At 42.6% G+C, this 26,600-nt stretch overlaps 3 protein-coding genes and 1 long non-coding RNA gene across 10 annotated transcripts; 3 read left to right on the forward strand and 1 right to left on the reverse strand.

The window, feature by feature from the left end:
- The first annotated feature begins 844 nt into the window (after positions 1-844).
- Positions 845-13,057, forward strand: LOC102682653 (zinc fingers and homeoboxes protein 1). 6 transcript variants are annotated; one of them, XM_015357898.2, is made up of 3 exons: positions 845-1,902; positions 4,410-6,899; positions 6,986-7,182. In XM_015357898.2, the coding sequence occupies exons 2-3, from the start codon at positions 4,544-4,546 to the stop codon at positions 7,087-7,089; spliced, it is 2,460 nt and encodes an 819-aa protein (XP_015213384.1). In that variant the 5' UTR covers positions 845-1,902; positions 4,410-4,543; the 3' UTR covers positions 7,090-7,182. The 6 variants fall into 6 exon arrangements, with proteins under 6 accessions (XP_015213384.1, XP_015213381.1, XP_006636015.1 ...); XM_015357895.2 differs by adding an exon at positions 8,413-13,057 and having other exon boundaries at positions 848-1,902; positions 4,410-7,287; XM_006635952.3 differs by adding an exon at positions 8,413-13,057 and having other exon boundaries at positions 848-1,902; positions 4,410-7,275.
- A 1,754-nt stretch (positions 13,058-14,811) lies between these two features.
- On the forward strand, positions 14,812-20,578 carry c10h8orf76 (chromosome 10 C8orf76 homolog). 2 transcript variants are annotated; one of them, XM_015357762.2, is made up of 6 exons: positions 14,812-15,041; positions 15,359-15,460; positions 16,024-16,167; positions 17,100-17,560; positions 18,919-19,000; positions 19,916-20,578. In XM_015357762.2, exons 1-6 carry the CDS (start codon positions 14,832-14,834, stop codon positions 20,105-20,107), a joined length of 1,191 nt encoding a protein of 396 aa, XP_015213248.2. In that variant the 5' UTR covers positions 14,812-14,831; the 3' UTR covers positions 20,108-20,578. The 2 variants fall into 2 exon arrangements, with proteins under 2 accessions (XP_015213248.2, XP_006636142.3); XM_006636079.3 differs by having other exon boundaries at positions 14,827-15,041; positions 18,868-19,000.
- Positions 20,579-22,506: 1,928 nt separating this feature from the next.
- Positions 22,507-25,819, reverse strand: LOC102689002 (protein FAM83A). Its single transcript, XM_006636078.3, has 4 exons — positions 25,310-25,819; positions 24,221-24,388; positions 23,910-24,034; positions 22,507-23,667 (listed from the first exon to the last, which is right to left on the reverse strand). The coding sequence occupies exons 1-4, from the start codon at positions 25,817-25,819 to the stop codon at positions 23,145-23,147; spliced, it is 1,326 nt and encodes a 441-aa protein (XP_006636141.1). The 3' UTR covers positions 22,507-23,144.
- LOC138241418 (uncharacterized) lies at positions 23,975-26,095 on the forward strand. Its single transcript, XR_011190643.1, has 2 exons — positions 23,975-24,059; positions 25,406-26,095. It is a non-coding gene; the product is annotated as an uncharacterized lncRNA (long non-coding RNA).
- Positions 26,096-26,600: the final 505 nt, after the last annotated feature.

The following is a 26,600-nucleotide window of genomic DNA, read 5'->3' on the forward strand; positions in this document are numbered from 1 at the left end:
CTGGGTAGAAACATCACAAGCCAGATTGCAGAGGTGCTTTGTATATGAATGAATGTAACCCCACCTAATCTTCACGAAGCAGTCCTGCTGAGTAATGAATAAATTGTAGCTGCAGGGCTTCAGACCTTCACTGCAGACTCCAGGGCTCATCACTTGTCGGGGAAAGTCATGCCTTGCTCAGGGGCAATTCCGTAACCGAAGGACTGCCATTAATAAAACAATGTATCCTACAGCCACTGGGTTCCCAGTGTCTGCAGAGCCTTAATCACACTTGAAGCGATTTTTAACTACACCACAAACTATAGAACCCATCATTCTACGTCATGGTTATTTTGTCCTTTGGTTTTGCTTTAAGACGTCGCTCCTGACTAGGCTGTCCTTGCGGTCACAGCCCTGCAGGGGGCTCACGGTGTCGCTATGAAATCATTCCATGCCCTTTCTGTCCCTCTTCACGGGGTGGTGTGATATTGTACATTTAGGTCTTCGTTTCTATCCACCTGGGATGACTTTCATATGACAAGGGTTTTTTTTTTGTCTTCCAAGTTTCCTTTACACGTTACACTTGATATGTTTTGTCATTTTAGGTCATCTGTAATATACACCTTAGAGTCCTGCATAGGGTACAGTGGGTATCTAAGCAGGATCTTTGCATAGTATTTTTTTTTCTCAGTGTGGTATGTAAGCTTTACCAGACAGTGTAGAATTTATGATATTAGAACTATTATTTGCCATTATCTGGAAGACTGGCTATCCGCCTTTTAGCGTAATGAAACGTAAAGCTTCTAACAGACGGCAGATGCCGCCCTTTCTGCCGGTATCTACAGGCGCTCCTACGTAGGTGTGAGGTGAGGGTGTAGGGCGGCCGGGCTGCGTCACCCTCTTTCCTACCCGAAATCGTGAAGCCCCGCCCTGGGTGACCCGAGAGATATGTCTATCACGGGCTGCGCCGATAGAGAATATATCAATAGGACAACAATAACGTTATACTAAGTGAAGCAAAAAAAGTTCAAGGGATTATCAACAATAAAAAAATCAATTGCAACATCATTCTAGCCAGACGTCTGTGTGCATAGATCTAGATAAAAGATCAAACTCAAGGCGTTGTGTGACTCGGGTCAATGAGTAACTCCTGTTTAGGAATGGGGTGATGGGTGTTTTGCTGGACACGTTCGCTGGAAATTTGCACCTCTTAAGAGGATTATGTCCTAAGCGAGATAGCTGCAGCATGTGGTCGCAGGAGCATAATTCTTGCACAGCAAAGTAAAGAAACCCCGCTTTCAAGAGACTCGGCAAAATAAACATTACAATTGCTGCCTGGACTTGCATGTGTTGTGTCGTTGATAAACTTCAATCTCCCGCTGGTCTTCATACACCCGTTTACCTGCCGGGCTGCCACAAGGTGAGGGGCGTTTCCAGCCTTTGGGGGCCGGGCAGTCTCTAAGGTGTCGTCCACTCACAAAGGACACTGGGAGAGGCCACGCCCACGTCCCCGCCCCCCCGCCTGAGCAGCGCGACTCGCTGCAGGAAATCGGGTAGGCAAAAAAAACGAAGTCGGGGTAAGTCGCTTTGCGATGACGCGGAACGTATTTCATCGATGGTGACGCCCGGGTGATTAAAAAAAATACCCTTCTGAATTGACACATACTGTAACGGTCTTTATCAAATATCATGCCGATCGCCGTGGTTTCACTGACGTGTCTGTTCTGATCGACGCCTGAAAGGACGCGAAGCGCCGCTGAAAGCGCCGGAGAGCGCTGCGCAGCTGGAAAAGCGCCCTGTAACTGTATTTTTGTTGTGCATCTCTGGCCGCATCAAGCGGCAGCACTTCATCTCGCCTGCCTCCGCTGTTCCAGCCCAGCAACAACTGCACTAGTGTACCAGCGCACGTAACTCTTCATACTGGTAGGTATCCAAGTCATGTACGGGTGTTGCATACGTCGGCCTTGCGGGCGGTGAATCACTGTTGTCACACACACGTCCCAGTTGGTACAGGATGGTTTTTTGGGGGTGGGTGAGGAAGGAGGGGAGCCCTTTCACCAGCCAGTACAGTGTGCTGGAGACGGAAGAGAACAGACAGTGGCCATGGATCACGGGCTTTCTTCAGTGGTCTTTATATGCATCATAAGAAGTTAAAGAGCGTAATTCTGTTTCTAGATAAATATGAATCGCCGTTGCATCTAAGCGTATTGCTTACATGTGGAGATTTACATAGACCATATTAGTTTATTCTGCATTGGCTTAGTCAACCTACCGTCGCCTCTTGTATCGCTTGTGAACAGTTTTGACGGTGGACGTATTGCCTTGCTTTATATCTATGTTTTTGTTTTTTTGTAATGTAAAGGCGACATCCCTTCTGGCATGAAGTATTCCGAACTTTGAACTTACGTCCTATATATAAAGATCAAGCGAATAATTGGGCTGGCTTCGTACATTTCCCTAAAAACACACACCTAGGGTGTACATACTTAAACGTATGAGTACCTGGTTATTTAGTGTAAAAATGTAATGGAGATGCAAGAAAACAGGAATGCTTTTGTGCATTTTTTGCTTAAAACGCTGGAAGTATAGCTTCTAGCGTAATAGTTTCGAAAGCTTAGTATTACACAGACTTATTCCGTTAATATCGCTTGAGACGTTCATTTATATTGAAAGTATGTGCGAGGCAGCCTGAGCTAACCCCATTTCCTTTTCTTATTCTTTTTTATGTGTTACAGTAAGAGTAATCGTGCATGCCAGTGATGTGCGCCTGCGCGGTTTTGTCTTTCGCGAATACCTTTGTTTATTACGATGAGTGCCCTGTGATTTTCCGTCCTTGTAGTCTCTTACGAAACAGTAAGGTGTATTATTATATAGCCCGACGTAAACTCGACGGGTTGTGCTGTTGTAATTGCTTGATCCGGAACGCATCTCACAACCTGTCGCCTTAGCTTGGCCGAGAATCCAAAATAAATGTGAAGTGTTTCTCGGTACTCAGGAAGTGGTGTTAGTGAAGGCAGTCTGGTGCTACGTAGTGTATGTGACCCAGGATATTCTTGGAGCTTATTTGAAAGGGCAACTGAGGAAAAAAAAAAAACATTCTGAGAGGACATTTTCAAAAAATAGCTTTTGTCGTATCTCCTAGATGACCGCTTGTTGAAAATCTCATGATTGCAACCTCTCTGCTAACAGCATTACAGTAATTTAATTACACTAATCAGGCACTGCAGCGTCAACAGAAGTGTTTTTCCGTTTCCTCAGTAAATCTGTTTTTACTAAGATTTAAGAAAAACATATATAACATTCCTTCCAGCAGATTCTAAGTAGTTCACATCACGTCAATAATAACAACAATAACTGATTTTATACAAGTAGCATTAACAAAGGGCTACCAAGATATAAGAGAGAGAGATCACTTTATTGGCCACATACAATTTCTTGCATCAGGAATTCGTCTTTTCACATAACCCAGCTTGCTCTCCATGAGACACAGACACACAGACAGAGAGAAGCTTGGGGTCAGAGCACAGGGTCAGCCATTGTACGGCGCCCCTGGAGCAGCTGGGTTTAAGGGCCTTGCTCAGGGGCCCATCAGAGTAGGATTCCTCTGCCAGCCATGGGATTTGAACCGGCAACCTTCCAGCCACAGGCGCAGATCCTTAGCCACAGTGCCACTGCTCCACCAAGCTATATCACACAGCAACTCACAACTGTTATCTCCCTGGTTAGTACCTGGATGGGATAAAAACTAAGTAAAAACTAAGGTGGCTGCTGGCAGAGGTGTTAGTGGGGCCAGCAGGGGGCGCTCACCCTGCAGTCTGTGTGGGTCCTAATGCCCCAGTATAGTGACGGAGACACTATACTCTTAAAAAGGCGCCGTCCTTTGGATGAGACTTTAATCCAAGGTCTTGACTCTCCGTGGTCATTAAAAATCCCAGGGTGTTTTTCAAAAAGTGTAGGGGTGATACCGCTGCGTCCTGGCCAAATTTCCCATTGGCCTTTTCCAATCATGGCCTCCTAATAATCCCCATCTATGAATTGGCTTCATCACTCTGCTCTCCTCCCCACTGAGAGCTGGTGTGTGGTGAGTATTCTGGTGCACTATGGCTGTCATCGCATCATCCAGGTGGTGCTGCACACTTGTGGAGGGGAGCCCCCATTAGCCTTAAAGTGCTTTGATTTGAGGGTCCAAAAAACCACTATATAAGTATTAGGATAATTGATTATTTATATTATGATAAATCTAAATGTTAACCTGTTTATTCACCCACTTCTACAATAAGGTTTTCGTATCAGCCTGCCTGTTGCATTCAGTTTCACAAACACAGTCATATTAAATCCAAAACAATGCAAATTCAAAAGTCCATCTGACTTTGAAAGATGCTTTTGAAGTTTCAGAATTATATGCGTTTTTTTTTCTTTTCCTGTTTCAGGGACGCAAAAATCTTGGCAATGAAATGAGGTTTGTAAATCTACAATGAGCTGCCCCTGAGAAACAAAAGAGGGCCGGGCTGACAACTCGTCATTTGATGAACGCTGCCTTTTCGGGAGGGGGGACGGTCACACAATGGCGAGCAAACGGAAGTCCACTACCCCTTGCATGGTCCTTCCCACAGAAGCAGGGGAGCAGGACCCGGATATGGAGATGATAACGGAGCTGGAAGAAGGCACCGACGCCCCAGTGGAAACACCCTCAGAAAGCGCTGCGGTCCCAGCTGAAAACGCCTCGAGCGAGGAAGACATGCAGGATGTGGACCGCTACATCGAAACCATGGATTCTAAAAAGGTGGAAGGTGGATACGAGTGCAAATACTGCAGCTTCCAGACCACGGAACTGAACATGTTCACCTTCCACGTGGATTCGGAGCACCCCAACGTAGTGTTGAACTCCTCCTACGTTTGTGTGGAGTGCAACTTTCTAACCAAGAGGTATGATGCACTTTCAGAACACAACTTGCGCTACCATCCCGGGGAGGACAATTTTACCCGCACCATGGTGAAGCGCAATAACCAGACCATCTTTGAGCAGACCGTCAACGACCTGACCTTCGACGGCAGCTTTGTGCAGCAGGAGAACGAGGAAGGGGGCGAGGACACCACGGCCACTGGGATCCCGCTCAGCAAAACCCCCATCATGAAGATGAAAAACAAGGCGGAGCCCAAAAGGATCGCCGTGCCCCACAAGGCCGCTGAGGAGAATGAAGTGAAGGATGAGAGCGAAGGTGAACAGGAGCCCAAGGAGACGGCCCCTGTCGGGACGCCGGCTCCCGTGGAGGTGGTGGCTCCGGTCCCGATGGAACCGGTAAAGCCAAGTGTGGTCGTCAGCAACAGTTCCGCGCAGCAGGATCCAAAGAAGACAATAATCAATTCTGCCACCGTTCTCCCAGCTGGGCTCGCTCAAGTCCTGTCGGCCCTCCAGGCCCAACAGAATTCCCAAACCCAGCTCCTGATACCCGTCAGCAGCATCCCAACTTACAACGGGGCCATGGATAACAATGCCCTTCTTGTGAGCACCTACAACAAGTTCCCTTACCCCTCGGTGTCGGAGATCATGGGGCTGTCAGCGCAGACAAAGTACACAGAGGAGCAGATTAAGATCTGGTTCTCTGCCCAGCGCCTCAAACACGGTGTGAGCTGGACGCCAGAGGAGGTGGAAGAAGCCAGGAGAAAGCAGTTCAATGGCACCGTGCACACCGTGCCACAGACAATCACAGTCATTCCTGCCCATCTCTCGGCGGCAGCCAACGGCCTTCAGCCCATTCTACAGACCTGCCAGATAGTTGGCCAGCCGGGCCTTGTGCTGACACAAGTTGGTGGCACCAATCCCTTACCGGTAACCACTCCCATCACATTGGCAGTAGCTGGTGTGCCCAATCAAACACATCTGCCAAAACCTGCTATGCAGACAACCCCGACTGTAGTGGAAACAAAGAGGGCCACCACCGTTCAGCCTCCTCCTCTGACCCCTCAGGAGAACTCTGCTCTGAGCGCTGATAATTTTGGAATGCGACCTAAAAAGTCTAAAGAGCAGCTTGCAGAGCTGAAGGCCAGCTACCTGAAGAATCACTTTGCCAGTGATGCAGAGATAGCCAGGCTGATGAAACTGACCAATCTCACAAAGGGCGAGATTAAGAAGTGGTTTAGTGATACGCGCTACAACCAGCGCAACTCAAAGAACAATCATGTTATTGTTTTCAATGAAAACAACAATGTCAACAACAATGCCACCATAGTGATTGATTCGAGCGATGAAACTACAGAGTCTCCTACGTCTGGCCCTGTCAAAGAGTCACGGAAACAGACCTGGAACCCATTCCCAGACTTCACACTCCAGAAGTTCAAAGAGAAGACCCCCGAACAGCTGCTGATACTGGAGGAGAGTTATCAGAAGAACTCCACACCTACAGACGAAGAACTCAGCCGACTCAGGTCTGAAACCAAGCTGACCCGTCGGGAGATTGATGCCTGGTTCACGGAAAAGAGGAAGGCGCCGGAATCGACTGATTCCAAGCCAGAACGCAAGGAGAGCGACCCTGTGAAATCAGTCGCCGTCAAGCAGGCATCACAAACTCCCCCCAGCGGCAGGAGCAGGTCGGGCAGAGAAAAGATCGGGAAAAAGACCCCGGAGCAGCTCCACGTCTTGAAAAGTGCCTTTGTGCGCACGCAGTGGCCGTCGTCGGAGGAGTATGATAAGCTCGCAGAAGAGAGCCGCCTTCCTAGGTCCTACATTGTCAACTGGTTTGGAGACACAAGATATGCCTGGAAAAACGGCAACTTGAAATGGTACTTTTATTACCAGAGTGGCAACATCAGTGCTATAAATGGAAGTGGATACAGGAAGAGAGGAAGAGGTAGAGCCCGAAATAGAGGGCGAGGTAGGCCTAGAGGGAGACCCAGGGCGGGCAAGAGGTCATCTAGCTGGGGTAGGTCACCACCAGTGATGAAGTTTAAGACTGGAAAAGAAATTCTTAAAGAGTATTACCTAAAACACAAGTTCCTCAATGAGCAGGACCTCGACGAGCTGGTGGCGAAATCCAACATGGGCTACGAGCAGGTCCGGGACTGGTTCGCCGAGGTGCACAGGCGGGAGGACACGGGTGCGGACCCGTTTGACGATGGGGTGGAGAACGAGGAGCCGGAAGAGGAGGAATCGCAAGGTGAAAGCGAGGCGGGAGCGGGGGGCCTCGAAGACGTTGCTGGCGATGAGGAAGACGACGAAACGGACGACAGCGAGACCTGGGAGCCTCCTCGAAGTGTCCGGCGCACTCTCTCTGGCTCCGAGGATTAGCGCCAATCCAGGTGAGCGTCGAGGTGAGTTGCCTGGAGGGGGAGAGCTGCCAGTTTTCCTACTGGCAAATACCTAAGGCCTGTGCGTCAGAAATGTATGAGAAACATCAGGATTCTATCAGCACCATACCCAGTTTTGAGTTTAATTATGAATTTTATTAGAATTAACATAAACAAATCATGATACGGTGCTGAGAGGTATTTGTACATCCCATCATCTGTTTAAGCTACAGCATTTGTATAATTTCAGTGGAAATTGCTGTATGAAAGATATCCTTAAGTTCATTTTTAGGTACTTTAAAGATGGATGACAAAAAACTTTGCTCCGTCTCATAAGAAACTGAAAATTCCACAAATTTAGGAGATCTAGGAGAAAGAATAATCACTCATAACACCCACTTAAGAACAAAGTTTTCTTTTTATTGAAACAGTCACATTTCAAGGCAACACATCTTTAATATCATTAGTATAGAGTTATAATGTTGTTCTTTACCTGGTGTGTTTTGAATTCCAGCAAATTGACACAGAGACTCCAGTGCACTTTGTTCAGCAAAGTCATTTGAGAAATTATTATGAAGAATAGAGAGCTATGGGGAATGCTTATATCACACTTATCTTAAAAAATTCAACAAATACATATAGAAATAATTAGGAAATATTACGCTATTATTTTGTCAGTATTTTATGCAAATATTCTCTAATATCCAAATGCATTGAACGTGCTGTACTTGTAATTGACTAAGATATTATTTAGACTGCTGTGTAAAACAAAAAAAGATGCAGTTTGTGACATTTAAACCAATTCTATAGCTGTAACAATAAAACATTTAACTCCAAAATAAGTATTTTTTAATTCATAATTTAATTTCCTGTTAATTCACTAGCTTTTTTTAAGTGTTATTTGTTTTTAAATGACTGTTATTATGAAAACAATCATTCAGAATAATTGCAAATGTACTTGCAAAAAGACTACATACATGTTTTAATCCCCTAGCGATTAAAATCTATTTTATTGAAAGACAGAATCCACTCAAAATTATTTATAGTACTGGGACATAAAATATTGTACGCAAGTACACTTCTCCTTAAAGTAAATTATTTTTCTGAAATGAACTTATTCTGATCACGTTTTTCATTTTATTTTTACAGAATTGCCCTTTTATTTATACTGAAGAAAGCAATGGAAGCTGATAATTTGTATGTGGAATAGGCTGAGCAAAGCTCAGAGCAGAGTTCGAGGGTGACGTGAAGGTAGCACATCAGTGTCCTCTTCGTATCCACTGGAGGGTCTATGGTGCCAAAGTTACACGCGCAGGCATTCCTGTCTTGTTTACAGAGTGTTTAATTAGTGAATCTGTCCAAAATGGAGCTTAATTACATCTGTACCCTTGGTACCCAATGGTATTGGGTATTAAAAGTCTCTGTGCACATACTTCATTGGGTACAGTGACCACTATTTTATCTTTTGTCTTAGATTAAAACTATGGTGGTGAAGTATGATTTGCCACCTTAAATCTGGTTGTCTAATAGCATTGAGAGACCAAAAGTTTTATAAGAAGATTTTTTTTTAAATGCATTTAACTCCAGAGTTCCCTGTTACAGTATGTGTACAGACCATATTTGCACCTCCTTGTCTTTGTTCAAATGATACAATGGAAGGAGATATTTAAATTACTCTTTTAAGAGGTTCGTGTACTACAGATTTAGAAAGGTATGACTGGCTTGTGTTTTGTGTCATATTTTTCACACAAAATCCTTCTCATGTTACCCCCATTCAGTTTCTCTCCCCTTATAATGACAGAATTAAATGAGAAAACAGCAGGCAGTTTTCATAGCTGCCAATTAAGTCACTACCCAATTTTAACAATGTACTGTAGGTGAACTGCACAGAAACTAAGGAGTTCATCGATCAAACAGTTCTTGCCCAAGGGTTGTTGGAGGTACAGGATATGCATATATAAGAGGATAAATTAGGGGTCAGGCAGCCATCCTGATTAATGTAGGAACCCTAGACATACTGTATTTATCATGTTGATAGAGGAATTATACTTGTGAAGTTTGCAGGTCAAACTACACCACAGGACACAGTGTCCATGTCCTGTTTGGTTGTCAAAGTCATTGTAGCGACTTTTCGGGTGCAAACCTAAATAAAAAGCTTTTGTTCTGGATGAAATCTGCCAGGGTTCAATTCAGCTGGTGCCATGGTTCTTAAGAACGTGATTTTGAAAAGTTTTCAGATTTGCAGGGTTCAGCTCCCATCTTGGTTGGCGTAGTTATTGTGTTGATAAGGCTTTACAGTTGTAACAGAACATGGGGATAGGGGATACCTGTATACCTGCCTAGTGTGAAGCTGCTTGATCTCTGAACAACAGATTGAAAAGCAGGAAGAGCAAAATCCTTAGAAGTAATTTTGTGGTTAACTAATCCTTAAAAATAATTGATGCTTTATAAATGTATTTATTACTCAGTTAAATTAACCCCACTTTTCAGGAAGTAGAAGCATTATGTATTCCACTTGTACCTTGAATATTAGAAAGATTCTTTCATTCTTTTCTAAAAACTAGAAAGCACATATTCTGACCACCGTCATGATCTTCTCAATGATCACTGTTAAGAATCCACAGTTGTTAGAAAAATGACAGCTGGAGTGATATATTATAGAACAGATGTTTTAGGTAAATTCATTATCGTGTCTGACATTTGTCATCAGGGGGCTTGATCAGAGTGGAAAATCGCAGTTGTACATTTTCGACGTGTTTTGCGTCAGGTTGCAGATGCAGTCTTGTGGATTCTGTCTTGATCCTCTTGTAGACAGGCATAGAGGTTTGAGTAAAGAGCAACACATATAGGTTTATTCCATGCTGAGAGGTAAAGAAAAGAGACACCTGAAGAAGGCTTCACAGCAGAAACGCTGTGTTTCTTTTCTTTACCCTTCTACATGGAAACAACCTTTACCCGTTGCTTGACAAACAAATACCTGTTTACTGCTGTCTGAGCCCTAGGCGCTACACATCAGCCCAGCTCATTCCACATCCCAGCTCGTCCCAGCCAGATGACCTAAAGGCTGGTGACTAGGGCATCCACAGCATTACTCTCCCTTTCTTATCTCACAACTCAGCCATTGTTACACCAGCAGGAAGAGGAGTTGAGTTGTCCTGCTGGAGTGTTGTCAGATCAGGATGGGCCTGGAGGAATGGTAGCATGTCAGGTCCCAGGGCGTGATGAGTGTATCGCTGTGCCATCAGCTTGCTACTACAAGGGGATGGTTGGTCATGAGTTAACACCCCTGCCTGTGCTCCCTCACTCTGGCTCGGAGCTCCTAGATAGTGGCTCATCACTGACAGACTGTGGCCAGATGGCAAGCAACAGTGCTCTGACGTGGTCCAACCTCCAGCATACCCGTTGCACAAAGGTGCTGTTCTCTTGTAAGCAGGGAGTATCGGTTCCTTTCTGCATTTTTTTGCTCTTGATTGTGATAATATGTCATAGTCAACAGGTTTGCCCGATCAATTCTCTCATTAAAGAAGTGTAGTGTTTAAGTAACAGTCACTTAAATGTATCATGGTCAGTCATGAATGATAAATTAATCAAAATACAGAATCTGTATACTTTGTTTTTCTGAAAACATACATGCATTAAAGGATAACTTTCCTTTGATGATGGCTATGTATTCTGAACTAATGTAAGCACATTATATGACATGGGTGTGATTCCAAGTAATTTGTGCTGCTACAAATATAACGGCAAAATATATTCATATGCTAATTTGTTGTAGCATTTAAGAAGTGTAACAGTTGTTCTACCCAGAGTTCCACTTAGAATAGCTCCTGAGACCAAGAATGTTTCAAAAATAATAGGCAAAATGTTTTGTGGTGTGCGATAAAACAAAAACAAAGAAGGTGCAATACACAGGAATTACAATCACCACGGTCATTATAGCAGGTAAACCGTTATTTTAACAGTATCACAGTAGAAGGATATTTTTCATCTTCACGACTGATGACATCCATTTTCCAGATGAGAAAGTATAAATACAGTACTGTAGTCTCTGTACAGAAAAGGTTTTTGCAGTATAGGGCGCAGTGTGATTCTGTCTAGGGTTAAGGCTTCCGTTACTTCACATAGCAGTCCGCTGGAACTTTGCCTTTCGATTGTTTTTTGTTGGCAAGTTTGTTTCTTCAGCATCTGGGTACAGAAATGGCACCTTCACTAACAAATCATTTGCACACTTTTGCACCACGCTGCTTTGTCACGTCAACAGGGCACTTTAGTATGCACTGTGATTGTCCTGTCACTCTTTTTCTAACTGTGAGCCCTGTTATGATTTATAGTACTCTGCTGTATGTTGTGCTATGTAAAGATGCATAGTTTTAGGGCAATACTGGTGTAAAGAAAGAGATCTGTATATGATCAGTTTTAGATTTTATAGTGTCAGTGGCTGCAGCACTCATCCTCTGACACCCACAGCTGTGTCTGTTGCACGTCTGCCTTCAAAGACATATTTGGAAGCATGTGAGCTTCAGAAAGACAGCTTCAGCTTTTCTCACCCTTAAGTAATACAGCAGAACATACTGTCTGAGGTGCCTGGCCTTCTCCCAGGAGGAATAGTAGTACTAAGGCCATGTCTAGGAAGTGGAGTGTGTGGGGTTCTAAGGTACTTATAAGACTGTCTTTTGTTTCTGTATTACAGTGTCTGTTGTTTAAAATGGCTTCAGCTTGCAATAACAAAAAAAACAGTATTGATTTTGTACATATAAGATCTTTTATCTTGATGTATTTGACCAGTAGTTTTTACAAAATTTTATACTTTCTTATATATGTTTATACATTTAACCTTCACTTCATCCCAGTGCTTCAGTAGTGTTGATGAAGACCTTCAGTGCTCTGTAGACCTGCATTGTGTTTGCTGCTCTTTTTCTATTCTGCTGTTTTATAAAAGAAGAGATTGTCAGGATACTGACCAATACACCCAACCTGTTTGTTCTCCAAGACTCATGTAGGACTTTTCCCTTAAAACATCATGTTGCTAGAAATACTTTATATTTCTGACCACAGAACTTGAAAAATGGAAGTCAATACTAGAGTTATTGTAAACAAGGATGAGTATGAAATCTGTTTTTCTCTACAAAAATGTAGAGTTTTAAGTTTTTGTCTTGGGAATATATTTTCTAATGGTCATAATCTCTCTCTCCAGTATGACAGTAAAATTCTTTGTTACCAATGGTTTTAATATTTCACTTCTTTATCTTGGATATTAATACAACAGAATTTGCTCATATGAACAGTTTTCCATATTCAGAACTTTCTCAGAATGATAGCCTGAAAAAAAACCTTCTGGGATAAGGGATTGCTTAATGATCATGGGATTGTTTCCTCTGGGGAACGTGAAGACTTTACCATTGAGAGAGAGAGAACAGTGTTGCATTAATAATCATTTGGGCCACATATTGGACTCTGGGAAAGCCTGGCTTTTATCTGACTGTTTTCTGGATATGGAGAAACTTTGGAAATCAGCCAGGTTCATGCCTGGATATTGAAGACAAAATATTTGAAATTGCTGTACATCTCTTTGAGTTTTCTAAGCAAGTAATTGTGTGATGTGGAAGCAATGATGTATGCAAGTATCTGTGTCGAGAGCTTTATTCATTAGAGCAGTAGGCATTGCTTAATAAAATTAATTTAAGACTGGAAAAGCATTTTAAGAAGCTGAAGCTTTTACTTGGGGTTCACAGAATCTATCTTTTATACTGATGTGTTTGAAGAAAATGCCTAATAAACTTTTAAAAAACTGTAATGCCTTGTCTCTGTATATTGTTTTTTACCAAGGTTATGGCTTACAAAGTGCACTGATTCCTGTTGTAAGGGTTGTTTGTGCTTATATGTCCACACACTACACACCACATGACTGCAGTGATGTCACATGGATGGAGTTTAAAGGAATCCTGTTATTTGCTTTTTAAGATAAAATGTTAAATTTAGACTTTTAACCATGTCTTTGTGGAACACATTTATACAGTGGTCATGCAAGTATATCTTTACTTGTATCATCCTGGAACTGGATGTATATTGCCCAACTCAGTAGGTCAGTACATAGACATGATTTTGTATTAAGAAATCCACTCAAAGGTAAAATTGAACCCTGCATTTAAATTTCTAGAAAATAAGTTAGTATGTTTATATGCTGCATTTTAAAATGTAAAAATGCAAAACAGTCTTACCCTTTCACCTTGCCATGAACCATTAAAGTTTTACCTTACAGATTGTGTTGGAATCTTGTTCTGTGATATTGTGTGCACGCCTGGTTGGGCCAGAGCTCTGAAGATAACATATGTGAGCTTGACAATGCCTTCAAGTCCGTATCCCATGGAAATAGCCCGTTCTCGGTTGTTTCCAGACTTTGTGCCACAGGTAATTTCCCTCTCACCATTAACTTTTTGTACTTAAGTGTAGGACATTTAGGGATGTTATGCATTAGAATGTTGAATATGTTCAACGAATGTAATGAAAATAATTTCATACAGTATTTTTTTTAATTGTTGCAATTCATATATTTGTGTTTTAGTTTAATTTCGTACATTTACGTATTCTGTCAACCCACAGAGACTGTGTGAATTCAGGGTTTACAGGTAAAAACGATACTCAAATTAAAACAAACACCCTTGTTCCTGTGGAAGGTAAGGAGTTGCACTGTATTGTGGGTATGACTTAATTAAACTATTCGAATGTTCTTATGTATCATTAACATGATCACTTGCCTCTGAACACTGGCTGGAGTACTAAATTCAACAGCTACTGTTTCACGCATTTAACATTTTTAGAAAACAGGGTATTCACTTTGCTAGTTTCGCTGCATTCATCCGAAGACTACAAATTATTCAAATCGATCAAATTACTTGTTAGAATCACCAGCACTGCCACACCAGATAATTCTTTGAAAACAGCAGGCGGTATTTTTTAGGGTTCAGTGGAGCACACGGCCTTTGAGATCTTCAATCTGTACTATTTGGGGAGTAGCTGTATCTTTCTTGTAACGGGTGACTGACATTTGTACAAATGTAATAAGGCATAAGTGCTAAGTACATTTTAATATCAACACCAATTGATTTAAATTATTCGCTTTTAAACTATAGAGTTTAGACTAGCTTTTTGTCCGCTTTTTTATTGCTACACAGCGTCTAGAACATGTAAATAATGTCAACATACACAGCCTTTTTTTCAGACGTACCTGATTCTTTGAAGGTTCACAGTTTGTATTTAGGGTATGTTTTGATAACTGTAAGCGATGCCTGCACTGGTTGACATTAAACGTGAGTTACCGGTTGTTTGCCCTATTTGTGAATTGCATTATAACTCATTTTGAATTTCGTCCGCTTCTTTTGTGCGTTTCCTAATTCTTCTGTTGTTACCCTTCGTACGTTTGCTTCTGTCGTTCCTTCCATAATTCGTAACTGATAATATCGCCCCGAATTTAACCCGAGTAGAAAAAACTTTACGATGATAAAAAAGAATAAACATAAGACTGTTGCTCTGATTTAAATCTTTCAAATGCACCAGCCATTAAAACATCCATGGGAACGAAAGACACAGGTTGCGATGTTCCGCCGGTGGATTTACAGTGCAACACAAATGTATGCCATCAATGGACCTTAAAAAGCAGCGATACAATAATCCAGATGGAAATTTTAGGTTTTACATTTGACGATTCAGTGTTTGCAGAAACCCGTGATCGTGTTTCAGCTAAACCTTCTTCTTACAACGCAAAATGCTGTGAGCCAGGAGTAAGTACATTACTTATCTTACACTACACGATCAATATACCTTCTATACTTGCAGCGGAGGTTGTTTGTACGGCAGTAAAGTTATTTAAAAACCAGATTGCAATCTTAAACGTTATCGAATGAAAAGTCGAGTCGTGAGAACATGTGGTTAAACCAATAGAGAATATACACGATACGAAGTTACTTTATTTCCAAGAATACGAAAGGTCGTTGCAAAACTTCTCCCAGATGGATATTAAGTATCTTATATAAATTAGCAGACATTAAGTAGGAACGGTATTTTATTAACCTCTGTTTTCTGTTACTTTTTGATGCAGTGGTTTTGTGGAGAAGTATCCACAGATGATGATGATGATCTGGAGAAGCAGAAGGTCTTCAAGTTTAGGGGAGACCTGGCATACAGGCGCCGGGATTACCAGGTACCAGGGCTGAATTAGACTGGCTGGAGGTCAGTTTCAGACAACATCATTGCTGATCTCCCTAATCACTAAATCTCTTGCACTCTCTGTTGCCTACTACAGGAAATCATGCTTCTTTTTATTCAAGGACAGATGCAGTCTTTTTATGAAGTATTAATAACCAATGCCTTTATAAAGTTTATACTATCATATTAGTAACAGCAGGGCTGCACAGGCCTGGGTTAAGTTTTTGCCTTGGGGTGCTGTCTGCATGGAGTTTTTACATTCTCCCCATGTTTGCATGGGTTTCCTCCAGGTGCTCTGGTTTTCTTTCTCCAGTCCACGGATGTACTGGTAGGTTAATTTGCTTCTGGGAAAGCTGGCCCAGGTGGGAGAGTGTGTGTGTTTGTCTGTGTGTGTGTGCCCTGTGATGGACTGGCGTCCCCTCCAGGGTGTACCCTGTCTTGCGCCTGTCGATTGCTGGGTCTGGCTCCTGAATCTTTTGAATTTTGAAGCTTGTTTTTAAGATTGTGTGGACTGGAACCATACAGTAGCGTCTGTGATGTCTGAATTTCCGCTTTCAGAAAGCTTTGTCCGAATACGCAAACTGCTTTGCACTGGTGCCGGACAGCAACATCGCCATCAGACGAGATGTGAGGGAAGCTCTGGCCCGGTGCTACTGTCAGCTGGGCAGGTGGGAGATGGCCTTGGAGATCGCCCAACCCCTGGTAGGGATTTGTGCTGCTGCTGTCTGTCTTGATTGTCTCCTTGGTAATAATGAGTTCCCTGGACATGGGCCGGGGGCCCTGTGAGAATCCAAACCAGGAATCGGAAAGGTTGAGAGAGGGAGTTCAACAGAGCAGCTTTATATAATCTTCTGACGGGGAGATCGTGCAGCGCAGAGAGTCCGCCATCACGTGAGCAATTCTCAGAAGGAGACCCAACTGCATGAGTAGACCTTTCCTTGCATCTCCAAGGCTTGTTCATTTTCACAAAGGCTCTTCACGTTTTTACTACTTGTTATCATGTCTCAAGGATCCCAGTCCAGCACATCCTGTCCTCTGCCTGCCAGTTACACTTCCCTTGTTTTTCCCTTCCTGCGAGACCTGTGTGCTCCCTTTTAGTAATCATTCCCATAATTGTGCAGGGCTTCTGAAAGGTCAAGGTTGGGTGTTCAACCTGCACAGCCTGAGTCCTTCGGCACTACATTACACAGCGTTTGTTTCAAGCACTTTGGTCAGTTTTGAGTTTTAACATCAAGATTAATGATTACACTACATGAAACACGTGCATCTGTCTCATGCTAAGTTTCAAAATGTTCTGCTGATCTTCATCCAGATAATAGCACATTTTGTGTGTGTCTGCAGAATGTGTGTGGCTCAGGCATGAGCTTAGACATTTGACCTATTGTGATAAAATCCTGGAATTCTGTTGTACAGTCCTTCCTGTCATCCAGCATGCCTGTTTTATATTCCGGTCGGTATTGATCTAGCTCCGAGCTCTCTCGTCAGGCACTTGTGCTCCTCCCCAGTCTTAGAATGTGATACACAAGTACAGTGTGTGTAACTGCTTTGTTCTCTACATGTTGTTAAGGAAGCATCAGAGCTAATAAATTATATTTTTCTCATGTAGTATCTGATTGTTTCTCTGTTATGAATAGAGGAAGGAAGCAACAAATATGAGCCACCTCACAGCGGTTCTGAACCTGGAATGGTTCATTTACCACAGCGCTGGGGACCTTAGGAAGGAGATTTCCTCTGTGCAGCAGCTCGTTTCCCTCCTGCCTTACAATCCCTGGCACTGGAAGAAGTTGGCAAAGGCCTACACGCACCTTTTCCGGTCCCTGTCGGGCTCTGCGCCTGCAAAGACCGGCAGGTGCCATCACAGAGCCTGGGTGATGGAAAACGGGGGCCCCTCAGCCGTGCCTTGTCCACTGTGGTGTTTGAGGAAACCCCCTGAGGAGCCCCAGCGTGAGGGGCTGACTCGGAGCCAAGAGGAATCAGAAAGCCCACAGCCTGACCCGGGCAGAGGGGAGCCTCAAGAAACGGCAGCCATTAAGCAGAGAAACGATGACCTGAAAGACATCTGGCTGAGGTCCTGCATATGTTTTGTTAGAACAAGGTAATTTCTAGGTTGAATTCTTGGCAACGTTCTAACACTAAGGCCAGGGGCGTCTCTGAGGGCTAGTCGGCCTGCAGGTTTTCACTGTCTCTGTAAAACGGAAGCATCTGAAGAGCTGGGAGAAGCTGTTGAGGTCCAGTTAAGCCAGTCACCCGCTAGTTTGGTTTGTGAAGAGCTGAGATGAAATTAAAACCCACAGACAAGCAGGACTCCCAAAACCACGATCTTAAAGTCCCAGTTGAGTGCTCGTGTCACCCTGTAATCCCGAAGAAATGAAATGAACGCCCTTTTCAGATTTTTGTCGGGTATAAAACTGTCTGTGTAAAGCGCATGATAACTTTTCCATCTACTGATCAGACCGATTGATAGGGGCTTCTGATGTAATTCAAGGAAAAATGGCAAATTAGCCACTTTTTAGTAACTACCAGAAGATCAATTGTCGTTTACGATGGAAAAAATGTTGCAAATCTTCAGTCGCTGTTTTTCTTTTGTGGATTGTTTTGTTTTGATCACATTTATCAGCACAGCATCTATCAGTAATAGTATTTATCTTGACAGACAGGTAAGGTTGAAATTTGTCTTTGAATTTAAAGGAAAATGTAAAACTCCTTCATGTTTCAGAATCCTGGGGATTTAGGAAGAGCATCATGTATACTGTATATCCTGACTTCTGTATCAGTGTATTAAACAAAATGGTCTCAGTAACTCCGGAGGTAGTGTTTGAGAAAGAGCACAGTCTCATATTAAGGAATCCCTAGTGGGTTTTAATTTAAGATGTAGAAACACTTGCCACTCAGTTCATTTGCTTCATTATAACAAACTAAACATGTGCAAAAGAGGCTGGAAGCAAGTATAGTGCTTATTCTTATAATTAAGAACTACAGTACCAATATAATTGAACAGCCCTGTTTCCCTGGCCTTTACAGGGACGTTTATAGTACAGATTGCTGTTGGGCAATGAGGAGAATTCAGAGTTGCTTGTGATATTTCTGTCCTAGAGGGTGAAGGTGTTTTTATTCTCATGCGAGTCTCCAGCCAAGGATACTGATTATACAGACTCAAACAGACAACACCAAATGGGCCAGCTCATTATCTGTCATGGGTGATACAAAACGTAAACAGGTAGTACAATGAGAACATTGTCTAATTAAGCGTACTGAATCTGTAAAGCCCCGTTTAAAACATCACAATAAAAGGTCTAGATTATGGGCTAACACTTGATATTGTGAGTAGTGACACTCCTTGTAACCACTGGAATTCATTAATAAGATGCTGGTTGTAAATGAAGTTCTTTGTTTTCCTGCCAGGCTACTGTTCCACATGGTGAAGTTTCAGCAGTTATCCTTCGTGTTTCTTAGCAACAAGAGACCCCTGGAGGAAATTGAGGATGCACTCCACAGCCTGGAACTACAGGATGAGATACTCCACTTAATCACAGAGGTGAGGTACACTGATGGTAGCAGAAATACGGACATTGCTCAAGACTGACGCAAGTCCCTAACAATTCAAGTCTACAATTCAAGGGCGTAATCTTTCAAAAGAGATTATGACCTGACAAGGTCACCCCAGTGTACTGCTTCAGAATAAACAGTGAAACACTCATTTAAATACAAGAACCTGTGGTACTGTTTTTACAGAAAGGGTTTGAGAGTGATACCCTGGCTTCTTTCTTGAGGTGGATGAGATCCTCACATCAATTAACTATTAACTGCCAAATGGGCTGAATGGCTTCTTCTTGTCTGTTACTTTTCTTGTATTCAAAGAATTCTCGCTAGCAAGAAGGACCCACATTTGCATAAACACTATCCTTAAGAAATGGGAGTTAGCCCGTTGACTCTGTTAATGGTTATGCGTTCCATTTCTTCCAAACATTTCCAGAGTTTCTATGAATAGTTGTTCACAGAGCCATAGTTCATAGTTACCCACATTAAACCTGTTTGGTGTTTAAAAGGAACTTTATCAGTCAAAACTACTCACAGTTACACATGTTTAAAAAACACAGAATTCTCCTGGTCTTGAGGTCAGCTACTCTGGTATTTTAGAAGATTTTATTAGCAATGTGAGCATGAGCATTGTTTTGGTTGGTTTTAATGTGTTAATTACTGTAGCCTTCTGCTCTGACCTTAATTAAGACATAGTAAGTTCTGGTGACATTTGATGAAATACAGCTTTAAAAAATGGGGAAAAAAAACACTCATGCACCTTCATAAAAAGACTGAGGTGCAGGAGGCAGAGATGTATTTTTGTCTGTTAATACAGAAAAAAAGACATTTCTTTTAACATTTTTACCCTTTACATCCTGAGTGCTCTTTTGTGAAACTGGCGTGGTGAAGCAGGAAGTTGCTGTGTTTGCAGGAGATGAGTGAAGACCTTGTTCCGGAGAAGATGAGAGAGGAGAGCCCGGAGGCAGAGAACATCTCATCTGTAACCTGCGCTACAGTGAGCCCTAACTCGGACTTTGAGGAGAAGTGGTTTAACAGATTGAAAATGAGAATCATCACATCTGAAGCCTGGACTGCTGGAGATGCTCGTTTTCAGAAACACTGAAAAGGACGAAAGATATTGTTTTCAGGAGCCTTTTCTTTTTTTGATTACATTTTCTTGCCTCCCTGTTCTCACCAGCTGTAGACCTTTCACTCTGGAAGAGCAACAGCTCTTCTGTTTGAAATATGCTGTTGTACAGAGTTAAACTAACATAAACAACATAAATAGATGTTTCTGTCGCGAGGGCTGTTTACTGCTCTATATTGAAAATAGATATCTGTTCAGGGGCGAAACTGTGCGAGGACCTGGGATTTTTACATCACCTGTTCAGTTTTAGAGTTCTTCTAACAGAGTAAGCATCCTTTTTACATTTATTTTACTGCTTCTGCATTGTGCTGTCCCTGTCCTACAGGAGAAACTACACTGCAGGGTTTTTAATGGATATTTTTTTAATCTAACGATTGTATTCTTTGCCACATTTGAACATTTACAGTAAAACACATGAGCAGAAAATAAATGCGTTTTATGACTTGATTTTGTGTAGCAGTGTTACAAACTCAGTTATCTGTCTTCTGTTACCAGTTAGATTCTAGAAACAGTAGAGGTGAATTAGAAAAATACTTCTAAAACAGATGTTCTGTTTTTTATAGACAATCAGTATGGGCTGAGAAAGGAAAGGTTGTGTTTAACTTGCAAGAATTCTTTGAACAGACAACAACATGACATGCTGTTAGCATGTTTGCAAGCTTTTGTTAAGGTCACTCATAGACGTTAAATTCTCAAATTAAAAACCCATCCACAGAGGTAGAAGAAACATGCACTATATATATATCAAATGGGTGACTTCTGAAGGTGTAGAAAGCAACACACAAACGGGATCAGGGTGCTGATGTAGATTTTTCTTCTTCGTTAAAGTGTTAATTCTCAAGGTTTGTGATGCACTGGTAAAACCTCATTTGTTTAGGTTTGGTCAGTGTAGAGGAAACAAGAAGTCACAGCGCAGTTCATTGAAGGTTTGATGTGAGATTTAATGTGTTGCCAAAAAAGGCGATTTTCCAGGGAGCACACAAGGTGTGTGTCCCTTGGCGCTCTGAATCTGGTTGTTTGTTCAGGTAGAATAGTCTTGAGTAAGGCTTCAATCACTTTCTCTTCTGGACTCATTCATGGTAGTATGTGTTAGAACCCGTACAGAAACTTTCCACACATGGCACAATTCCTGCTAAGGTTATCCCTGAGATGTCAATTTGTCAATTTTAGAGAGCACTCAGGTCAGTTCAGGAATAAACCCAAGTCAGGTCGGGTCCTACAATCACCATATCACATTAGGCTAACTCTTCCAGCCCACAGTCAGGAAGTAAACAGATTGAAAATATTATGAAGTTTGATACTTTTTAATAAGTGACATTTTATTAGTCAATCAACAGTTACGCTTCCAGGACTATTTATACTTCTGCAGACGTTATTTAAGTACTCCATGGGGTGTGGCAGTGTGTGAGGATGTCAAACACAAGAAGCTTCACAAATAATTTGAAAGGCACAAAGCATACGCTCTGGTTCAAAGTGCAATGTGTTGAAAGTCTTAGAGGAAAATCTGAGTTGTTTTCCTGTGATGTAATTACTGTCTTTTAAAAAGCACTGTGGCATATCTATAAACAACCACCAGCAACTCAGTCTCCTGTAATGCACGTTAACACTGGGTTTACATTTTTGGAAAACTCCAAAAATCTTATTGTGTCAAGCCACTCACATTGCAAACACTCATGCTTAACATACTACTTGATAAGTCATTATAGCTTTTGGATTTCTAAAACTCAAAATTTTGACACCTTCATTGGACTTACAGTATTTACTGTTGTGTTGTGATAAATCAGACTTGTATTTACTGACAGGAGCTGTTGCACAATAATTGTATCAATGGTAAATTAAAACAATATAAATATATTTTTTCCTCTGCAAATGAACATAGAAAGCACCAGGTATTGTGTATCTCATAACCTCTTTATTATTATATGATAGCTAGAATATTTCTATAGACGGTAGTAGTTCAGCATGCGTAGGCTGCAAAGGAACAAGTAATAGGTTTATTCCATGCTGAAAAAAAGAAGAAAGAGATCACGTTTCGGCCGTGGAGCCTTCTTCAGGTGTGAGAGAGACAGGGCAGTAGGCAAAGGTAAAGTAGCGGGAGAACAAAGGTTGGGAGGGAGGAGGAGTGAGAGGCGGGAGCAGGGGACAGAAAGAGAGGCCAGTCAGGAGGTGTGAAATGAAACTTCCAATGAATGGAGAAAATTTTGATTTTCTTGATTGGCCTCTCTTTCTGTCCCCTGCTCCCGCCTCTCACTCCTCCTCCCTCCCAACCTTTGTTCTCCCACCACTTTACCTTTGCCTACTGCCCTGTCTCTCTCACACCTGAAGAAGGCTCCACGGCCGAAACATTGTGTTCTCTTTCTTCTTTTTTTCAGCATGAAATAAACCTATTACATATTTCTATAGATACATTCTAGTGCTAAGCCACCAGACAACAGAACCAGTCCACTATCTGAACTGTGACACTTTTAATAATCTTTTGCCAAAGCCACCAGACAACAGAACCAGTCCACTATCTGAACTGTGACACTTTTAATAATCTTTTGCCAAAAAGGAAAATAACTAAACTACCATGATTTACCTGCAGAAACGATAATGACTTGATACTGTCAGATTTAGGTACCATTATACCAGTGATAACAACTGAATGCACTAAATGCTATTGCCATTGTTTATTTTAGTACCTATTTGGTGTCTGTTGTAGTTTTATTTTTTGGTATGTTTTCATATTATTTTCTGGATGGGAGAGTCTCTTGGTCAGGTTTTCTTTGCGAGCGAGTTTTCTTAACCTATATTGCTGGAGAGCTCAGGGTTTATTGAATTAATGTAACAGGTTACAAACTGTAAGTCTCCTCTGCGTGCTGGAAAAATGCCATTTATTTGCCAACATATTGTCCGTTTGAAATGATGAATTCGTTGTTCAGTTCTTTTAATTATCAGCTCAGTCAAGGACTGAGGACTGACTTTTTTTTTCTGTGCCTGAAGTGCTTCGCAAAGCTCTATAATGGGAGCGTAACTAAAGTGGTATGAGGTCTGGTTTATTCAGGAAGTGAAAACGTGAGACCAGTCTCGGAACCTGGATGTCGGGTCGGCCTGGGATCATCCCAAAAACGTTGTTGAGTGGCGGCTGTGCTGTATCCCCCACTGTGTAGTCGCTGGAGAAGGACCTCTGTCGGGCATTCTGGAGCCTGAAGTCGGGTATTTGGGGCTTCCAGTGTTCCCTGGGCGTAGCTGTGTGGTTGTGCGCGTTGGTTTTTAATCTGTGAGCGAGTGTGACCGGAGGCGTCCCGTCGGAATACCTCCGCGTCGCTCTACGTGGCGGAGGGACGCTGTAGCCGCAGAGCACGCTGCGGGGGTCGGACTGATGGCCGATGCTGCCGTCCTCGGCCGGGGGCAGCTGTGTGCCCGCCGCGGGGAAGTCGCCGACCGGCTTGGAGACGGCGTAGAGCTGCCGGAACTCCAGGTCGAAGTGCTTCACGCTGCTGCCTTTGAACAGCACCGCCATGTTCTTGTCAACTTGCGCCGACAGCCACGTGAAGCTGGAAGTACAAATCGTGGGAAACTCTGTTGAGTTCGCATGACCCTCGCTAGTCATACTCTAGATCTGGACATCAAAAACATAAAAACATAACTCATCGTTATCAAGTCATGCTTGCCTTGATTTTGTGTTCTTTTTGGACAGTTTTAACAGTTACACTGCCAAGTTATTGTGAGGACAAATGTCAAGAGTTACTAGGCTTTATTTGTAAAGTCTGATCCAAACTGGACTCTTGCTACAGACCTGTATGACCCAGCAAGAGCATGAATGCAGTCAAAAATGACAAACTTTTCCTTTATTTGACCGGAGAACTTTCTTCCAGACTTGGTACAATATACATCCCCGGTCACACTACGAACAGACATTCTCTGTGGAACGAGAAAAGGACAAAATGTGAGTTGGCTTTGTGTTGATTTATTTATGCTTCTTAATTTCTTTAAGAACAAATCTTAGTCCTTAACACACGTTTTGTTGACAATGTACTACCATAGACATGTATTTAATTCTAAAACAGAGGTCATGGGGTTGAAAAAGAAATATAAAAGATGTGTTACTGTGAGGTAGGAACTGTTGATCTGCAGTTTCTCACACATTTCAGTAAAGACATGCAGGTTCATGTGGTCAAGTAGCAGGTAGACGGAGACATTGCGCTTTTTGGTCGCTTCCAGAATGTCACAAAACACCTCCACGTCACTGAATATGTCCATCACAATTGCCAGCACCTGCACAATAACGACACACATCCCAAAAGAATGCAATTGTCATACAGATCATAGATGTCAGATCGTGGGGGTTTCACCACTATGTTCATTCATCAAAGTGTGTTAAAGAATGAAAAATCAGTTCAAGATCTTCATAGAAATATAGCTCCATTGGCTGGACCATGTCTTTTGTCATCTCTACGCCTATGAAAAATCCTTTGAAAATGATGTAATGGTTAGATGTGCTCTTGCCTGAAGAGGAAGCACATGGGAAAAAAAAATTGGAAGAAATTTTTCCCCTTGTGAAACAGAATGGGCACTAACATCCTTGGACATTTGTGTGATGACGGTGGTTTGTTTCAATGTTGTTTTTCAAAGAATTTGTATGATGTATTTTTTGTCTTGTTTCTTTTACAGTCCTCTGTAAACATGTATATTTTGATCTAGACACAAGCTTTAAAGCTTCATGGCAGTATCCTCTTATATTAGGTTCCACATACTGTAGATAGTGCACACCGTCTCCTTCTGCCCATAGTGAAGTAAATTTGCCCATTCCTGTATTCTCCCCCTCTTGTTCACTAATACTGTTTGAAGATGGCCTGGTTCCCTCTTTAGATACTCACTGAGCTTCACTCAACAGTTAAATCAAATATAGATTTTCAGGAGCGTCCCATTAAGATAAACATAGTAATGCTGTTCAGGTATTATAATTAACAATTCACCAAGCAGGTGCCTGTCAGTGGCATGCTTTGAACTTCAGTGCACAATTCTTGTTTCTGCAAAGCTTGCCATCAACAGAAGCACAGAAGGAAGGTGACAAACGCGAGCAGGCCATTTCGCCCATTTAGGTCTCTTGGTTGCGCCAAGTTGCTCACCTACCAGCTGTAAAATGTATTGCAACACTCCCCACCTCCCCTGATAAAAACAGCAGGCCATAGTTACCGTAGTGGCTTTGCTGATATACTCGCGAACGAGGTCTTTTATACTCCTTGATCTGTCCGTCTGAAAATAAACTTCCACGCTGGGCTTCCCCTGCAGGTAGTATCTGCTCTCTGCCATCGGCCAGCCATAATCCAGTGCAGGGGCTTCGCTCTCGGAGAGAGTGGGGAAGTAGGTGACAGACGTCTCTGTAGGAGCAGCCGTTTCCCCCAGGTTTTCCCCTTCCTCAGCCTGGCTTTCGTCGGCCGGTGAGCGCTCCTTGGCGCTCCTTAAGATGTACTCCTTCTCCGCCTGGGACAGGAAGTCGACCTCCCCCTCGGCGGTGAGCGTCTCCTCGTAAGCCTGCAGTCCGCTGTCCAGCAGCGCGTCGGTGGCTAGCCGAACGCTTTCGTTGTGGCTCAGGTCGATCCGTGACAGCTGGGACGACTGGTATTTCATCTCCTGCACCCGCTTCTTGATCTTCCCCACTTGTTTGGGTTTGAGGTACCAGCCTACAGAGTGGACCCAGCTCATCGCGGACGCTGGAGGCTCTGTCTGCTTCTGAACCGCTGCGGCTCCAGAGGCAGCTGAGAGGACGCAGGTGTTTAAGTACAAACGGCAGGGGTGCCTCAGGGGACAATGGTTAACCGTCGGTTTGTCTGCATACAGTGAGAGCGGTGCTCTTTCAACACGCCCTGCCCATAAGGGGGTAGAGAGCAGCTGAGAGGCAGCGATGAGAATGGAGCTGGCACTTCTGCTCAGTGATTAACCTTAATTCAACAACCATAGGTCCGGGGGTGATTTTAATAATTTAACTACAGTACATGTTCTTCCCATGATTAGCTCCTGTACTTCAAGCAAGGTTTTGTAATGATAAAAGAGTTTTGTAAAACCTTAATTTGTGTTAGTGCACGTTAACAAAGACTTACCACCACCCTCAGTCTATAAATGTTTCCCCCCCCAAGCTAGAGCACTCTGATATTATAGTTTATTTCCGATGTTAACTACTGTGCAACAGAAGAAATACGCTGCTGCAGAGTGGCATCTAGATAGCTAGAAAGCAGGTAAAGTCATTTCTAGGTACTTAGGAAGAAGAGAGGGATCTGTGATTGTTAATGAATAAGGAAATACAAGTCAAATCTATGATTTCTTATTATGATTTGCATCAAGAAATGAAATTCAGAAACATAGGCTTTGTGGGTCTTTTATACAAAGACTACAGTACGTAAAATATCCTCAACACTGCATTTCCCTTGTGACGTTACAACATTTAGAAGCAATCTCATAATAATAGATGTAATTAATAGAGTGTAAA

This window comes from Lepisosteus oculatus, chromosome 10, assembly GCF_040954835.1.
Source record: "Lepisosteus oculatus isolate fLepOcu1 chromosome 10, fLepOcu1.hap2, whole genome shotgun sequence".
Taxonomy (NCBI): domain Eukaryota; kingdom Metazoa; phylum Chordata; class Actinopteri; order Semionotiformes; family Lepisosteidae; genus Lepisosteus; species Lepisosteus oculatus.

Coding starts and splice junctions, on each gene's coding strand:
- LOC102682653 (XM_015357895.2), top strand. CDS start 4,544: ATGGCGAGCAAACGGAAGTCCACTACCCCTTGCATGGTCCTTCCCACA.
- c10h8orf76 (XM_006636079.3), top strand. CDS start 14,832: ATGGGAACGAAAGACACAGGTTGCGATGTTCCGCCGGTGGATTTACAG. Junction 17,561..18,867: donor ATATGTTTTGTTAGAACAAG/GTAATTTCTAGG, acceptor TTTTCCTGCCAG/GCTACTGTTCCACATGGTGA. Junction 19,001..19,915: donor TACTCCACTTAATCACAGAG/GTGAGGTACACT, acceptor CTGTGTTTGCAG/GAGATGAGTGAAGACCTTGT.
- LOC102689002 (XM_006636078.3), bottom strand. CDS start 25,819: ATGAGCTGGGTCCACTCTGTAGGCTGGTACCTCAAACCCAAACAAGTG. Junction 24,389..25,309: donor ATATCAGCAAAGCCACTACG/GTAACTATGGCC, acceptor GTTATTGTGCAG/GTGCTGGCAATTGTGATGGA. Junction 24,035..24,220: donor TCAACAGTTCCTACCTCACA/GTAACACATCTT, acceptor CTCGTTCCACAG/AGAATGTCTGTTCGTAGTGT.